This window comes from Poecilia formosa, unplaced genomic scaffold (assembly GCF_000485575.1).
Source record: "Poecilia formosa unplaced genomic scaffold, Poecilia_formosa-5.1.2 Scaffold66, whole genome shotgun sequence".
NCBI lineage: Eukaryota > Metazoa > Chordata > Actinopteri > Cyprinodontiformes > Poeciliidae > Poecilia > Poecilia formosa.
In genome coordinates this window covers 309,629-327,952 of record NW_006800005.1, presented here as the reverse complement: position 1 = coordinate 327,952, position 18,324 = coordinate 309,629, and the positions used below count along the sequence as shown (strand labels likewise).

The 18,324-nt window shown below is 38.9% G+C and overlaps 1 protein-coding gene across 3 annotated transcripts; it reads left to right on the top strand.

Annotated features, from left to right (window-relative positions):
* Window positions 1–1,021: 1,021 nt before the first annotated feature.
* On the top strand, window positions 1,022–11,003 carry cab39l1 (calcium binding protein 39, like 1). 3 transcript variants are annotated; one of them, XM_007554723.2, is made up of 10 exons: window positions 1,022–1,400; window positions 3,788–3,942; window positions 4,052–4,216; window positions 4,357–4,475; window positions 5,230–5,398; window positions 5,493–5,552; window positions 5,639–5,704; window positions 5,798–5,941; window positions 7,295–7,518; window positions 7,551–11,003. In XM_007554723.2, the coding sequence occupies exons 2-9, from the start codon at window positions 3,826–3,828 to the stop codon at window positions 7,484–7,486; spliced, it is 1,032 nt and encodes a 343-aa protein (XP_007554785.1). In that variant the 5' UTR covers window positions 1,022–1,400; window positions 3,788–3,825; the 3' UTR covers window positions 7,487–7,518; window positions 7,551–11,003. The 3 variants fall into 3 exon arrangements, with proteins under 3 accessions (XP_007554785.1, XP_007554786.1, XP_007554784.1); XM_007554724.2 differs by having other exon boundaries at window positions 3,803–3,942; window positions 7,295–11,003; XM_007554722.2 differs by having other exon boundaries at window positions 7,295–11,003.
* The last annotated feature ends 7,321 nt before the right edge of the window (window positions 11,004–18,324 follow it).

Here is an 18,324-nt window from a genome sequence, read left to right as displayed (position 1 = left end):
TTGTTTGGTTCAATCTAGTTTTGACAGCAATTTTAATTTCGTCTATAGGTTTTATTTGCAATTATGTGCAGATTAAAGTGTGTACGTTTTTTGCAATTCATGATTGGATTAGGACACAGGAGCTTTATTTAGTCAGTCAAGCTCTCTGCTAAATAATAAATTGTAACAATAATTCATGCAGCTACAAGACTGTTTGCAAAGTTGCACACCACGTGAGATATTGATGTGACGAGATGTCACCAAAGAGCCAAAGAATAAGAACCAATATTTTCAGGTACAGTATTAAAAACAAAAAACAAACAAACAAAAAAACCTCTGTTGTTTTGTTTTTTTTTAATTTTTGGGTGTGTAAAAAGTTTTTTAAAAGTTAAATATTTTTCTGTTTGTTTTTGATTATTTATCAGGAAGTTTCTTGCACAGTCTATAAATGAAGGCATGTAACAACATGCAGCAAATAAATAAATCCTTTAAATTGTGTGTTTGTCTGCCATGTGTAATAAATTAGTAAATAGTTGTAATTAATGTCTTAGTTTCAATTAATAAAAATTTATGTATTTACTTGTTGCTTGACTCATTTTAATTTTTAGATTTTATTTTTCAAGTTTATCTAGTGACTTGCCTAATGTTTAAGAAATAGATTATTTTAATTGTATATATTTTTGCTTGATTGATTTTTATTAATTATCTTTGGAAAATGCCTTAAACAAATTAATATGGTTAATTTTTGACGCCAACATTTTCTAGTTTCTTTAATAGCTTCTTTATCTTTATTTTAAACCTTTAGTTTAATGGTATGAAATAGCCCCAGGTCTTGTAGGGTTTTTCTTTTCTTTTCTTTTCTTTTCTTTTCTTTTTTTACACAAATCAGATGCGCTTAATTGTCTTCGCAGGGCAGCCCGTCAGACGGGCTTCCATTGATGACTTTGCGCTTCCCTGCTCCACGAAAAAAAAAGCGTGAGCCGTAAAACAGGCGCACCCCGCAGTAAAGAGGGCGTCTCATTGAGTTGTGCTGCGGACACGCTGATTGGCTGACGCTGGTGATCGTCACTTTCTACAGAACAAGCAGAGCGCAACATACCCGCCCAGTGTCCCCGGGATGAGAGAGGACGGCTGTTTCGCTAGAAAAAGAACAGGGAAATGAAGTTGTCAGACAGGCTAGCCCAGCAGCTCTCCCCGTTGTTCAACTCGGCCCCTTTCAAGTTCAGAAGGCAGCTTTAGATGACAAAATCAGCGCTATGACTGTCAGTTAGCGAATGTCACTCAGCTACGGGTCTATCAGATAACGTTCCCTGCAGTTTAGAGTAGCGATACACAGTAAAGAAAGTGGAGGCAACTTGCTATCTCGCTAACTAACCTCTAGCAGTCGAGTGTCTTTCGGTTTGAGGGCGACACCGCATTTGGTGAGTTTTGATGGCTTTAAATTTATATTTATTGTTTTTCTGTGAGGTTTCTTTATAACTTTTAAACGTGTTTTTGTCGTTAGTTCGGCCGGTCTTCGGTGCTGCTAACTAGGTCAGAAGCTAGCAGTACTTTCCTAATGGACCGAATGTAACGTTGACATTTTAACGTCATTTTAGCCGTAACATTCTCCTTGACGTTGCTTTGAAAGTTAGCGTTTTTCACTCGCCTGGCATATTACTATATTGTCATTGTACACAAAACATTAACGTATGTAATATTTGGGACATAAGTAGTAAACTATCTTTAAAAAGTTTAAAGTTATACAAGTTTACCAGTGTTGTGATATTTTTCAGAGCTAACTTTAGCCACGGACGGATTATGAAACAACTGGCCCCAGGGGCAACAAGGTGCCCACAAGCCCCCCTTCTCTCTCACACACACTTTATTCAATTGCATTTTAGCGCCATGTTACTTCTTTTTATTTATTATTTTTTGCACCTCATAGTTATTTAGGATTTCCTATTTGACCATGTGACCTGTTGTAGTTGTTTGATGTGGGTAATTTTACTGCTTTGCTATTTTAAACAGTTATAATTTTTACAATTTCTGGCTATGCACAAAGGTCCTTTTTGAAAGTTTTCAAAAGGGCAGCAATTAATAACACTAGGGTGGCTCAATAAACCCAAAAGACATGGCAGGATTAACATTTTATGATGCTGTTGTAGTATATAGAGGTCGATATGCAAAGTTCATAGAAACAAAACTGTACTCAAGTATAAATAAATAGAAATGCGCAAATATATTAACCTCTTCAACTAGTTTAACCTGATTCTCTCCTGTCTTGCATTCATAATTTTGATATACATTAAACATGTTTATGCATAAAGGGCTTGCCAGCAAATTTGTAGGGGTGGCCACTGTTTCCCTTTGTTGCCACTGCCTTTGAAATTGGTCTTTGTTCCAAGGGACGGTGTGTTCTAACAATTTTTATTTTCCTTCCAGCCCGGCAATCCTTTTGTTCCTGCTCCGATAACGTTAAAAAAAAATCCTGTAATCTTTTGTAGACTACTGTAACTGCATTAAATTTCTACTAGTAGAGTTACTTTTGTTAAAAACAGAAGCTATAATCTGTCATATTTCATAAGTTTAAACAGGCACAAACCTGTGAACACAGCAAAGGATATATCCAACACAAAGTCTTCAAAATGAAGACATATAAAATTATGTGTTAGATTCTGGCATTTTCCTTCTTATCTTCATGATTAATAGCAATAATTGGCTAATTCTTGATTACCTACCTGGGGTTCCAACTCGTTTATTTTTAGTTGTTTTGTACCTCAGTTTTTATGTTTGTACCATCTCATTATGGCAGTTCTAAAAATTGTAATGCTTCTCTTTAAGCCATTCCCCATGGCACTAATCTGTCAAAGTGTCATTTGTTTTTGTTTCTTTGAATTGATTTGATCATGTAGGAAATTTGTGTCTCCCTATTTTACATTGTGGCTTGGTTATTTCAGGTTTCCATGTGTTTGCATGTAACTAAAGTATGAGCGCCTCCAGAGGTCATGAGGTATTGAGCTTGTAACTTCAGTTGTGCTGCAGCTGAGAGACTACAGCCATAGACGTAGAAACATGTGTGTCATGGTGTGCGTCACATGATGTTTGTGAACCCTTAAAAAGTCTTAAATTCATGTATCCGAAAACAGTCAAGGCCTTAAATTGACTTAAATTCATGAGAAAATTAGTTGATCTTAAATACATTAATTACAGGTCTTAAATGTTCTCTTGACAGGACTATTTAATTTTTTTATTTTCTGTTTTATTTTTTTTTCTTGCTCGACTTTTCTGTCAGGCAAAACTTCGAGTCACACGCAGACATCCTCATTGCGTTCTGTGACTCGCTGCTAACATCGCCTTGCTACCTAGCTAGCTTTTTGGAATCTATCATGGGAAAGTGCAAATTTATCAGCAGTTGGCTGGACTGAGTTCGCACATTTCCTTGGAGGTATAGCTCTTAAATACCATTCGTAATGGTCTTAAAAAGGTCTTAAATTTATGTTGAAGAAAACTGCAGAAACCTTGTGTCATTTAAACAATATGAACATCTGTAGTTGTCAATATTCAATGTGTACTTCCCTACTGTTTCAACTTTGAAATAATAAAAAAAAAGCTACGTCACCAACCTCGTTCAGTCAAACACAACACAGTCCTGCGCTGCATCAACGTCACATGACCAAACCGATATGGCCAACCTCATCCACCTGCCGAAACGCATACGAAAACGACAACAGGATGAACATCGGTTATTAATATTACCCCGGTTTTACTCGTGTCATTGCCGCTATGTCGTTCGTCCCTAATTATTAAAAATGTTTTATTCCTGCAGTGATTTATTTTTTAGGATTGGATTACCTGTCTTCAGTCATGCCTTTTCCTTTCGGGAAGTCCCAGAAGAACCCAGCTGAAATAGTCAGGAGTTTGAAGGAGAATGTTGCACACATGGAGAAGTTGGATGCTGCAGACAGCAAAAAGTGTGAAAAGGTTTGAGACATTCTTGTCGTTTTGATCTAGCTTGTTTATACTGTTTATTTATTTATTTTTTTTTACATTAATTTGCATTACATGACCCAATTATCCTCCTTGTTTCAAGGTTGCGGAAGAAGTGTCCAAAAACCTTGCTTCCCTGAAGGAGGTGCTGAGTGGGACAGGGGACAAGGAGCCTCAAACCGAAGCAGTGGCCCAGCTGGCGCAAGAATTATACAACACCAACCTTCTCATCGCACTCATCGCAAACCTGCAGAAGATTGATTTCGAGGTAGGGGAGGGTGGGGGGCTGGAGGGGCCGCTGACTTATTTCCTCTCTAAAGTTAGCTTTGCAGAGACCTGAAATGATCAGCGTCTACGCTCTTGTTCATATCCGAACGCCGCATGTTGAGCTGAGTCATTTTATTGCAGGGCAAGAAGGATGTGGTCCATTTGTTCAGCAATATTGTGAGACGTCAGATTGGCAGCCGCACACCCACCGTCGAATACATCTCCACACACCCAGAAATCCTCTTCATGCTTCTGAAAGGGTGAGTCCTTGATGCTCTTATGTGACGGTTTGTGCTTAAACATCCATGCATTAAGGTTAAAAAAAAACAAATAAATAATCAAACGAAAAACCAAACTGTTTCCTTTCGTGTGTTTGGATTTTGTATTTTTTTCTCATCTCCTTACACATGTGGTAGGTTGCACTTCCGCGCACCGTATGCGTTTCGACAGCTCCCAGAAGAACAAGCAGGAACTCGCTGCGCTCACCTATGTGGTTTCATATGCTGATGGAGAGATAGAAGTGCGCTGGTTTTACAGCTCTTGAGAAAGGAAAAAAAAAAAAAGCCCCACCATGCTGCCTGCTGTAGAGAACCAAATTCAGTCTTAGCTGCTCTGACCTGGTTCGTCTCAGGCAACTTTCAGCAGATCAAACACCATCCCAGGCAGCTGAGTGATGGATTGTTATCATTATTTTTTTGCACGTTTTTGAACCTGAACTCTTAAAATGTCATGTTGACGAAGAAGACCTTTTAGCGTAATTGTTGGGAGGGCAGACTTGAAACGTTGACATTTAATGCCGATGCGGTAAATTATTTCGCCACTCATGTTCTCTCCTCTCTACGTGGTTTGTCTGTGTTTTGTTTTTTAGTTTTAGTTTTTGGCCAGCAACCCGGTAGGCTCCAAATGAGCAACCTTGCTGTGAAAGAAGAGCCGCGGTCTCGTCTAATTGCTCGGGTTCTGAGTTTTGTGTGTGACTGCGCTCGCAGCTACGCTGACATGTGTTAACCTGTGCAGATACGAGAGCCCAGAAGTGGCTCTGAACTGCGGCATGATGTTGAGAGAGTGTCTGCGTCACGAGCCGCTGGCCAGGACGGTGCTCTTCTCCGAGGATTTCTTCTGCTTCTTCCATTACGTGGAGCTCTCCACCTTCGACATCGCCTCGGACGCCTTCGCCTCTTTCAAGGTACGCCGTTTCTATTTTTAACTGCCGAACTACGCCTGATCATTTCTGACTAATTGGTCCTCCATTACAATTTTTTGTCTTTTGTCCTTGTTAGGATCTTCTCACAAGACACAAGATGATGTGTGCGGATTTTCTGGAGAACAACTATGACAGGGTGACTGTTTTTTTTCTAGTCTGAACTTTTCCGTTAGTCAAACGTTGCCTATTTTGTGCTCAACCACCTTTTAAACTTTCCACCAGGTGTTCACAGAGTACGAAAAACTGCTGCATTCTGACAACTACGTCACCAAGCGGCAGTCTTTAAAGGTTCACATACATATTCTGTTTGAGTCGCACTTTGATTTGATTTGAGCGTTATTTGAGCATTTGCTTTACTGGATTTATTCACTGCTTGTCCAGCTCCTCGGGGAACTCCTGCTGGATAGACACAACTTCACTGTCATGACGAATTACATCAGTCGAGCAGAGAACTTGAAGCTGATGATGAACCTCCTGCGAGACAACAGCCGCAACATCCAGTTCGAAGCATTCCACGTCTTTAAGGTGTGCATGTCAAATATGTCCCGAGATTCTCACGACATGATGAGGTTGAAAATGCCACAGTTTCACTGTATGGACACAAAAATGATCTAAAAACACAATCTAAATGTTTATATTTCAAAGTAAAATGGCAAGAATGAATCTATGCTTAATACAGCTAGAGAAAACTCAGGTGATTTCTCTGGCATCTGAACCAGGCTGTCCACCTCTTTAAAAAGTCTTAAATTCATGTAGATGGAGTTAAGACCTTAAAATGTCTTAAGTTCTTTTGAAAAACAATGTAAGCTGGTCTTAAGTACATTAATCCTAGGTCTTAAATTTTGTCATGACAGGACTTTTTAATCTTCTATGAGTGGCATATATATATATATTTTTTTTTTTTCTCATGGGAGTTTTCTATCAGGCAAAAGTCTGAGTCGCACTCAGACATCTTCATTGCGTTCTGAGACTCAGATGGTTGAGAGAAGAATGACATTGCATTTTTGGCTGAAATTACTAAATTATTACCATAGAAACGGCCTGAAAACATTTAACATTCTCGCCTTTTTCCCTCTTAGAATTTTTGTCAGTGCTTTTAAATAAAATATACATTGCATTTTTTTGTATCAAGAAGAGGTTAATATCAGGAAAATATTTAATAATTATGGTACATGAAGCTTCAGCGTGTAACTTTAATAAAACAATTTTTTTATACATAATTGTTGAAACTGTCACTATGTCGTTACAGTATGGCATGAGATGGATAATTGTGAAAAAAATTTGTCTCTTAGTACAACAAGAACACGAGGTTGATTGACAGCACTAAGACCCGCCTCCTGGCTCTGATTGGTTGCTTTTGGTTGGTAGTGATGCATTTCTGCAGAAGACCATCGTAGCTCAGGGAAGAGGTGGAGGAGATCGACCTGCTCACAGATCATCTGTCTCATAACAAACTGTCACACCATGGTGACAGTTTTAATAAATGTATTAAAAAAAACATTTTTTATAGAAGTTGCAAACTGCAGCTTCAAGTGGAAAATATTGATTGCGATTAACCAGCATTTTTCTGACACATCTCCACTTTTACCATCATGCAGTTTGCAGAACACACCATCTTTGCGATTGCAATATTACAAACTTTGAAAGAGCAATTCAATATGTTGTGTTTTCTTATTGTCAAATTATTGTGTAGAAATGCTGAACTGTACTTGATAATTCACATTATTGTCAGGTGAAGATTCTCCTACCACCCTATTGTCCAGTTGGGATAAAATCATTCCCCGTTTTTATGCAAATAAATATTACCCCTTTGGTTCACATAGAAACTGTATGTAAAATGTATTGGGTTTTTTTTGTTTTGTTTTTTTTTTTCTTAAGGTTTTTGTTGCAAACCCAAACAAGACTCAGCCAGTACTCGACATCCTGCTGAAGAACCAGGCCAAGCTGGTGGAGTTCCTGAGCCACTTCCAGACGGACCGGTCCGAAGACGAGCAGTTCTGCGACGAGAAGAACTACCTGATCAAGCAGATCCGAGATCTGAAGAGACCGACCGCGTCCGAGGAGTCTTAGAGCCTCTCCGACGCGTTCCTCTCCGGCGGTAGCGTTGTAGGGGTGGTGTCCGGAGCTGCCGGAGGGCTGAGTGAGTCGAAGGTGAAAAAACACAAACCTTTTTAAGAATATAATTTCAAATAGAAAAACATAGGAAAAGATGATTGGATTTCTCATTTTTCTGGTTTAGCGTGAATACGGAGGTGATTCCATGCGTCACCCGTGTGGGCCAAGAACTATTATTTAAACCACAGTGCTTATTATTTAGTGACAGTGGAATGCCTTTACTCTGCTTGTGCAATGTTGGATCTCAAACTGTTACTCCTTCACGTAGATTGTTGCTAAAAACTTCCCAACATTTCCACGGGCTCTAGAGTTGTTCTCATAAAGCGGATCTCCTTAACTTGTCTATATTATAAAGATTGAAATGCTGAGAGGTAAAATATATTATTTTTCTAATGTAACTGCTTCCTCTAAGTGATCCAGTTTGCTTTATTATTTGCATTATTGTACATTTTCTGTGTGGGAGTTAAATGATCTTTCTGAAACGCGGCCGTGGCAGAGTGGCATGTGTCTCTCTTTGTTGGCAGGGTCGGCAGCCAGGGACTTTGTTTGCGTTTGTGCATCTGGCAGCAGTCGGACGTGAATCCAGCAGTGCTGTATTTGTCTGTGCAGGGAGCACAAGTCAAAAGCGACCAGGAATCGATCAAATCTGTTGCGGAATTTTTTTTTTTTCATTTTATTATTTTTCTGAGGTTACGTCTGGCAACACTTGCATGACTGAAATAGAAACAAAGAATCAGATAACGCTGCAGGGTTCTCAGCCAGACAATTGATCTCACAGAAAGCGCTCTGTGTCATTTCCACATGCAGAATACTCATAGTACTAAATTAATAAAGCTTAATAACTAGTAACAGCTGTTTGCATGGTAATGGGTGCACTTATGGATGCAGCCCCAACTGGACAAACAGTTTGGTTTTTTACTTTTTGTTTATCTAAATATGTTTAGAGATGTATCAATTAGAGTCTGGTGGCCAGTTTCCACTCACCTATTTCATGAAGCCATTTCTTTTCTGGAATATTATTTCAAAATTAATTACATCAGTGTCCAACTTTATACTTCAGAAGAAAATGCATATTTGCTGTTATCTGGTGTATTGTTAAGCCATTGATTTATTTATTGCCTTAAGCAGCCTTTCTGTGATCATTCGTTAATTATTTATTTTCGAACCAGAGGTGACGTCACACTGTGTGAGGGAGTGAGATGTTGGTGTTGCACAGCTCTGCAGTTGAGCAGGACTTTAATGTCATTTCAAACCAAAGACAAAATGATTACAAGTGAAGTTTGAAACTCTTTGGATTACCACAGTTAGCGTTGCTAACAGCGGTCTCTGTGTGTATTCCTGCGGTCAGTAAAACTTTACCTCAACTCTAATATTCCCAAAGACTTGCATTCCATTTCCAGCCCGTTCCATGACTAATAGAGTTAGATTAAACAGAACCTTCCTGTTATTCCCTTGTTTATACAACTCCCTGGTGTCGCAGCTGACACGCGTCTCTAAAAAAATACCGTTCTTTCTGGAACCGCTTTTCTCCCGTCTACTGATGGCGTGTTTAAATCCTTTTGATTCGGTAACAATATCCAGCGAACTCATATGTGATGTGTTCACTGATCACAGACTTCACAAAACTGGTGCAGCCTAAAATCAAACCAATTTGGGCCACCAATTACTGTCTCAGTGCATTTCTTCTTATAGTGAATAATTTAAATAGACTTTTAATATGTCTGATGTTATAATAATACTGCGGTAGGTCAGATGTCATGACATAGTAAAATTAGAAGGACAGTTTGCTGGAGGACAGTTTGAAGAACGTAGCCTGACTCAGCCTTTGGGCGGCGTTGGGGGACCGGTGCTGGTTTTGCTGCTGATGTGCATTAAATATCCTGCTAGAGCGATTCATCTTAGACCTTTTCTCCTTGCCGTTAAAAATCTGAAAGTCAAGAAATCATCATTTGAAAATGGTCCTCTACCACTTTACTAGAACATTTTAAACAGACAATACATCTACGTGAGCACTTTTGTGCCGCTTTAATTTCTCAGTGGAAAATAAAGTGTTTGACATTTCTGTGGTTGGTGTAGCTCATGTTAATTCATAATGAATTGCATTGTGCCACCGTGTGATGGATGGTGCCTTATTTAAAAGACGTGTAACTGATGGTAAAGCTTGCGCAAAACTCTAGACCTCTCATCATGCTTACAAGCCAAAGTCACAATGACAGGAGATGTCGTTTTGTAATTTTCTGAAAGTAATGCAGAAATCTCTTTTAAAGAATAATTTGTAACTCCCCAACGTGAAGCACAATTCTGTTAACATGCATAGGGGAAGAAAAAAAGCCAAAATGTTTAGTGAGGTTAAATTTACATCCCAGGAGTTTAAACATCTTGCTGTGTTTAGAGTACTAAAACTGGCTTCTAACAAAAGTAAAGAAGACTTCGATTTAACTTATATTTTAAACACATTTTTGTTTTATCTGCCGATTATGTAAATATGAAATCCTTAAGTTTTTTTTTTTTTTTTTGTTTTTTTTTTTAAATTTAAGTCCAGGCATGACATGCACTTTGAAGAAGAAAAGGGTGTGTTGTTCACAGCTATTCCCACCAGGGGGAGCTGTAGGCAACAGCTGGGCACCTTGCTTAAAGTTGTACAAGCGCAGCATTTCAAGTTTCTGGAGCCCTACCTCTGTTAGGGAGGTAACACAGGACTGTGTAAAAGTCTCTATATTTTGCTGATGAACTGAAGCATGCAAAAACAGGAATGGAAGTGCAACAGATGAGGCAAAATCAGAGTTTGTGTTATTCTAATGTGGTTAAAGTTAATCTATGCCTTGACTAACTGAGCTCTTACTGGTAAGCCCCCTTGTTATTTCTTCAGGAATACACCTGTAAGTGTCGAGTTCCTCTTCTGTGTCAGGAGCGCCCCACTTCGATCGATATTGGAAAACAAGTACCTGAAAATCAAATAAATTATCTGACAGATTGGCCTGAACTTAATATGTTTTATTTTTTTTTTATGTTGAAGAGTTCAGAGGTGATTAATGGGTTAGGAAAAGTGAAGGATCTTTTTCTAAAAATGGTCAGACAAAAACAAAAGACTGAAAAATGACTGAAAAGTTGTAAGAACCTTCGAAAGCCTGGAGAGCCTATCCTTGGACCCACTTTAAAGGATGCAAGTCTTTGAAACCCAATTCCAACACATGGCTCAAGACTTTTGCACAGTCCTGTACATCTCTGGTAATTCCATGTATACATCAAATTTAATTATTAAAGATCAATATTATATATTCCTTGATTATTTTTTTTGTTTCCTTTTTCTCATGCTTATTAGTTTTTCATTATTTTGCTACCTTTTCTTTTTCACCCCTTACTTTTTCCACACTGGATATTTTATTTACCGTGGGAGCAAATTAAGTGTACATAACATTACAAAGGATAATTGAAGTGTGAACGCATTTATGAAAATAAAGTGTTTTGGCGACTTGTGTTGTGTGGATTTTTCTATGCTTATGTTCACAACCGACGGGACGAAAACCTAGAATCAGTACTTGAGAAGGATGTTCAGTCATTTCTTTGACCATGTACCAAAAAGAAACCACAAATATAATTAAAAAGGTATAACCACTGAAGAGACTAGCTTCGTACCTCAAAATTAAGGTTTTGATTAATACTGCATCTCTTTTTCAGATTAAGTATCGGCATCATAACCCAATAAACTTCACAATGATTTCTTTGCTGCCCTTCATCTGGGTTTAATTACAGTTTAATGTCTTTACAGTGGGCTGAAAAAGTGATTTTCAGAAAATGTATCTGTTTAAATTTGGAGTTCAAAGTGTCACAGCCAGGCTTGTTTGGAAACTGGCGAATCTAGAAATTATTCTTTCTATCTGGAGAGCATCATGAAGCTCCAGGGAACTAAAGCTGTTATCCACAAATGGAGAAAACATGGGACAGTGATGAACCTTTTCATCAAAATCGCTCCAAGAGGGCACTGAGGACGCAAAACAATCCAGAACAAGATATCCGGGTTTAACGAACCCTGAACATTTCCTTAGCTTTTCTGTACATTTATTCATAGCTAAAGCTCCTGTTTTAAATATGAAAGTCCTTTTTGACAATAACCCATCTTCCTATATTTGGAAGAAACAGATTTTCTTAATGAATAAAAATGTTTTAGTCAGAACCAATTCCACTCGAAATGTTCCCATGATTTTTTTTTTTTGTTTGTTTTTAAAGCTTCCACATGTCTGGGCTAGCTGGGACAGCTCCAAAAGAACAGTTCTCCCACCATGTTTAACATTAGAACCAGCGCCGCATTGTCCGCCAACAACTTTTTCCTTTTCTCCTCCCCATACTGTAGTGGGACAGGCTGGCTTATCACCAGAACTCATGCACACGGTTCAAAGAGTCTCAGGTTTTCTCCTGCAGAAAAAGACTTCAAAGGCATCATGGAAGGAAGCTTAACTACAATCATCTGTGGCAGAGATCCAGAGGAAGTCTTCTGGGTGTTTCTGATGATCTTCCTTTCTCTCTAACGTCCCCAGTGTCTTTAGGTTAAGCCCAAAACATAACCTAACATTTGAGGATTCCTACACATTCTGGAAAGGACTTGATTAAAGTGTTTTCCAGAAACAATATTTGTTATTCCGTCTCTAAACGTCTTCCATCCATCCAGACTGGCTATTGCATTTTGCATGTTTAGGGCAGAGATCTTTTATATTTACTTTTGAAAAATGGGCTACAATTGGAATGATTCATCTGGAAATTTGAGTCTGGTAAAGTACTCAATTTTGGACATGAGAAACATATATGGGCCCTGGACTTTAACCTATTCTTGATGGTTGATGTGCATCCAGTTTCTTTTCCCAGAGAGGCTTGAATTTGAACGAAACTGCTTATAACTATTTTGCAAAACTGCAACCTGTTTTTTTTTCTTTCTTTCTTCTCCCCTGAATGAGACCATAAGGAATCTTTCTGCCTTCAGGCTCCTTCAAATCAGGGCAGAGTGAGACAAAAGGCATCTATAACCCTTAAAGTTCACCAATCACAGTCTAATCAGGAAAATAGCTGCAGCATGGGAAAGTAGGTTAAAGTTGAATAGGAGAAGAAGGCCTGCAAAGCTGCAGCGCTTTCCCATAGAGAAGGGGAGTGTCACCACGCTTTGCCAAGAGGATCTACATCTATCAGCTCTCCTGGCTCTGCTCTGTGACACTACTGTGCTCTTGAGTGGGGCCGGGTGGGTGTGGGACGTGGGGGCAGGGTTTCAAAAGGGGTTACAGGTCACAAGCCTCATGGGCTTCCTTGACCAGCTCGGCATTAGACGGCGGAGGAAATTGGATCAAAGAAATCCCATTTTCGCATCTCCGGTGTAAAACGGTGGATTTCACACAGAGGACCTCTTCTTGCGTCTGAAGCCACGTTTAGACAGGCCACCTTGGCGTGGGAAGGATTTATGGGGGGGACATCCCGACAGAGCACTCCTGTCCCCACCCCCACAAAGAGAGGAACAACTAGAGAAAGATGCTCTCGCAATTTTATGCATGACAAAACTTTTTGTTTCTGGCAAAGGTACGGAGGAAGACTGATGGATAACAACATGGCTCCATTCAAACCAGCCAGGATCGAGGTAAGCTGTCTCCCAATCAGTCTGGTTACTTTAATGCGCTTACAACCCACTTTGTCGCGTTTTAAGACTAAAACATGTAGCTAAATGCTCTCGTGCTATGTTTGACTGATAAGTTGGACGCATTTCGCTCTTTTATTTGTGTAATATTTTCTGAGTTTTGACGTTCGCACCAGAACTAAGAGAAAACGGTTTAATATTTACGTTCACGCGGTTTAAGCAGCTGGTAGAGGTTGTATAAATTAGCCTCCATTTTTTTTTTAATTGAGGCTGGCGGTGCGCATGCTCGTTGTAGCTTCATGGAGGCCTCGTGCTGGCGCCACTTTTAAAACTGGGCTTATTGAGCTGTGCAAAAAAAACCTTAAACGACGCCAATTGTCGAAAAACGTAGCTCAGCAGAGACGATAAAAACACAGGCCCGCTGTCCAGAGTTAGATTAACGTATTTTGAGTTGATATTGTTTTCTTTTTGAATGAAGCCCATTGATTTTAAACCCCGCCCTGGTTCGTGGCCTTCGTGATGCGGATAACTGGAGAAGTTTGTGGAAATTTCCCTTTGAAACTCCGCTGGGTCCAACCAGCCGAACAACCTGGGGGGGGGAAAGCAACAATGAACATACTGCTGACCTTACCGTGAAAAGTTGAAGCATTTTCTCCACTGTTCCCAAGTTATTAGTAATCTCCCCACCTTGTGGAAAACAGGCTGAAGTGAGTGTAGCTTGAAAAAGTATGTTACAACCAGTTCACGTCTTATGTCACAACAGCAAACCTCAAATTGTTTTTATGACTTCATATTAAATTAGTGCATAATTGTGGAGAGAGAGCAGGTGAAGATGATTGTTCTGCATGTATCCAAGCTCCCTTTTCTCTGACTACCCAGCTCTACTAATCACTTTCAGTCTCATCGTTACTAAAGAGAGTAGACTTGTGTGTAACACAGTGTTTGTATTAATCAGGGGTCTCCAACCTGTGGAGCCACTGGGTCTTTGGACCCATCACAATGGCTTTTAATAGCTTTGGAAACATGATAACGAACAGTCATTAAACATAGATCTAACAACAAGTGAACACTGTAGCAGTTCAGTTTATTTTTGCATGCAACGATTAGAGACATTACAGAAACATGCTACAAGTACAAGTGATATTTTTCAAAGCCATTTCTCTTTTTTTGCTAGCTTGATGTTGATGTTTTCCACATATGTCAACATTGAATTGAAGAAAATGTATCCATACTCTTTCTACAATCCCCTGCTATTTATGTACATATATAAAGTTAGAAATGAAATTGTGGTTCTTTACAAATTACATTTCCTATTCGAGATACCGGTATTTATCAAAAACTATCTTTTTTTTTTTTTGTTTAACATTTGCAGCTCCAAACAAGTTTCTTTTAGCTGGACAGAGGGTAAGAATGTCTCTTTGAAACGTAAAGGTTGCCGACCCCTGGTGTACATCAAAGTGTTGTGGGAAGGCCTCAGAGGACATTATCCATCAAACGGCATCATGAAGGAACACGGCAAACGGGTCGGCGAGAAGGCTGTGATTCAGTCAAAAGGTCCTTCTGTACAAATGTATGCCACACTTTTCAGATTTTAGTTTGTAAAACATTTTTAAAAATTATAATTTTATTTTCACCTCAGAAATATGCACTTTCCTGTGTTGGTCTGTTAAATAATGTGACAAAATATGGGAAAATTCAAGGAGAATGAATACATTTAAACAAAATGTAGCACTTCTACACCTTTAATTATTTATCACAACCTAGAGCTTTAATGGGTTACTTATAAACCCAAGTACTAAGTAATCCATCACTTATGTTGATTGGTTATTTATTACTTAAAAGTAATGAGTAGCCCAACAGTTATTAACGGTAATAAGAAATCGAAGTCGTCCCAAAATAGAGCCGTGGAGGACACCCCTATAGATTTATGCCATTCTGGACAAGCTGTTGTTTAATATGAATGTAATGAAAAGCCTTTTGTAGATTATTAAAAGAGAATCATGTGGATCAATACTAAACACAATTTCAGCTGAAATGATTTAGATGTTTTTTTTTTGTTTTGTTTTAGGTCCGTCTGCCAAAAACAATGACGTTGAAATCCCTGGTTTTTGTGCGTGAACAGCTGGAGTAAAGACATCAGGCATCATCACAACCTGGAGGATTTTTAATCAAAGTGAAATTTTACTTGTTTAGAACTAAACTTGATTGTAAATATTCTGTCCTCTGTACAAATGATCCAGTCCAGACTTGACCCGGTTTAGGTATTTTAGATCTTAAGTTGATTCAAAGCAGTAAAATAGAACCTTTTACTAGAGTCCAATACTAAAAGCTGCGTATCAGAGAACTGGTTCCCCCCGGGCCCAAACAAAGGGCGTCTCATTCCGGCTTAACACTCTCCAGGCTAGTTCTAGAAGTCCGATTTTTACATTACACATGATTTCATGTCTGATGGATGCCTCAGTGTTGCTCGGACCTTGTGTACGGCATCAAATTGTATATTTCTAATCGTTTGTCACTGACATTTGCCTTTGTTGTGTTTCAGGAGTTCCTGGTTTGGTTTTCAACCTCTCTCTTCCTGTGTCGCAGCCCTCTAGTTAAGGTGCATCTAGTGTAGTTAGTGAGTTATTTCAGAATCTACTGCCCTAGTTGCTCCTTCTGGCTGGAGGGTTTGTTCATTTCCTGGATCTTTATGCGATGAAATCTGCTGCAGATCTCCAATGTCTTGCTTCTGTGATGATGCTTTTTTTCTTCTTTCTGTTTCAGTCCCTTCTGAAAAGATTAATAAGCCTTCTCCATGTTTTGTCAGGAGCCATTATCCAGCTTCAGTGTATTGTGTTTTAGTTTTTATGTGATTTCCTAATGAAGTAGGAATATGTTAAGTGGAAGGAGGACGGGTTTTGGGAATGTCTTACAAAGTAAAATCTGAAAAGTGTGGCATGCGTTTGTACTCAGCCTCTCCGAGTCAGTGAGTTAAAGTATTTTTTAACATCTCTGACCAGCATCAATAGCTGGATTTCCATTGATCATATAGTTGCGCTAATTGGAATTATGAAAATAAATTTGCTAAAAGGAAACGCACCAATTTTCAAAAAAAAAAAAAAAGTTTTCCACTGAAGTTTTTGTCATGAGATGAAGTGGGTTTTCAGCTGTATTAACATTTGCGTATTTTGCCAAACTGCAACAGAAGCACTTCATGCCATTAACCGCCGGATGTTACTGCTGGCGGAATAGACGAAGAAGACGACAGGAAGTGGCAGGAGGGTGATGATGGCGTGGCATGTTGTTTAGCGATATCGTACAAACAAACTTATTCACAGATAATTTCAATTGCGTTTCTTATTAACATTAACACAGCAGTTGTAAAAAAAGTTGTTGTTTTTTTAACATTAACAGTAAAGAGAAACGGAGCTGAACACAAACTGATGTTCCACTTTTCATGTCAACATTTTTTAAAAGCAGTATTATTAGCTGTTGTCATAGTTCCAGCAGTATGTTTTTTTGTTTTTGTTTTTTTGCACAGACCTCCTCGGATTGTTTAAACTGGCCTTCCTGTTGACTCTGCAGTTGAAAAGTGCTCTCAGTGCAGGTAGTAAACCCAGCACTACTGCAGTCTGAGCACTTACAGCACTGCTGGTCGCCTCCCCGCCCGCCCTCCTCTCTTTCCTCCTCTCTGCGCTGCCATGAAAGGCTGGAAGTGAGCTGAGTTTACGGCGAGTTTTGTTGGTTTGCCGTCAGCTTCTCTCCGTGTTTGCTGTGCAAATCCATGCAAAGCTCTCTGCGGCTCAGGCGCACAGAGGTGTTGCTCTTGTTCTCTGCCTGTTCCGGGCTTTGAAGAACACTTGAAAAGACGAGAAATGTCTGTCACTGCAGGCACCAGAGAGGAGCCCCTGTCATGTTGTTTTTTGTTGTTGTTGTTGGAGGTATTTCAGCATGTCTGAACAAGCTGCTGCTTTTTGATGGAGGACATCACAGTTCTAGTGCCTAACATGGTGGAAGCCATTAGATGTGGCGAAGCAGATGTATTAAGTTACAGAACTCTGAGTGGAAAGCGGGAATTTGAACTGATTAGATTTTTTTTTTTTTTCTGAGCAGATGAGATGCTGTGTGGCAGACCGAACACTAGATGGCGCCATTTCAACTGTAATGGTAACTACAACAGCAGAATAGTTCATTTGTTCTGGATCTACAGTAATGTGTGTATAGTAGCAGTTTATCTAAAAAAAAAATAAAAATAAAATTTTTCTTTGCATTGTGACGTTAAAGGTAATATACAAACATAATTTTGAACCATCATACTTAGAACTTTATATTATAAGGCTATAATATATTATCATTATAAGAATGATAAAAATTAGGCTGGTTGATGTAACTTTTAATTTGTTGGTTCCAGATTATTCTGTTAATCTGTTTGCATAATAAAACCACATAGCAGCTAATCCTACAATGTTTTACGTTTTTGTGTGTTGAGACAGTGGTGGCCCCAAGGGAGGGGCAGAGGGGCCATGGGCCCCCTCCTGATAAGGTCAGAGAAGGCCGTACTGACTCATCTTCTTCAATTAAGACGTAAACATAAAACCCAATAAATAAGATTTTATAAAATCAAATTTAGCTGTGTCTACCTTAAATTTTTACTGGCCTGGCCATACAGAAAATTAGCCGATTGACATTTGATACCTTAAAAAGAGTACCAAGAATTTCAGTTTTTTTCCATGTCTGTCATTTGAATGGTGCAAACAAATGAGCCTCATCCGAATGCTAATCTATTGAACACGTGAACATGGCTGAAGAAAAAAAAGAAAACCTTGAAGATGTTATGTTGTGTTATGCTGGAGATAAAAAAAGAAGCTTTTTAAGTGGATGATTCAGTGACTCCAAACTGAGGCAATACAGAGAAATGAAGATGATTTATTGAGTGTAGTTAATTTACCCTGGACTGGAACACCGGCAGGTTGGTTGACTCCAGCACAGATGTGTTCACAGAAACAGCTGTTATATTTGGTTAATGCTTCACAGGAAGGTGAAAAATCTTATGTTTATACTCTGACATCCCTGTGTCCTCACTTCCTGTCACTTTAGAGGAAATGCATTTAAAGGGGCAGTATTATGTAAAAGTGACTTTTTTTTTTAGCTTTATTTCATCTTATATTTTTCCCTCATTATTTCATGCATGTTTGAGGAA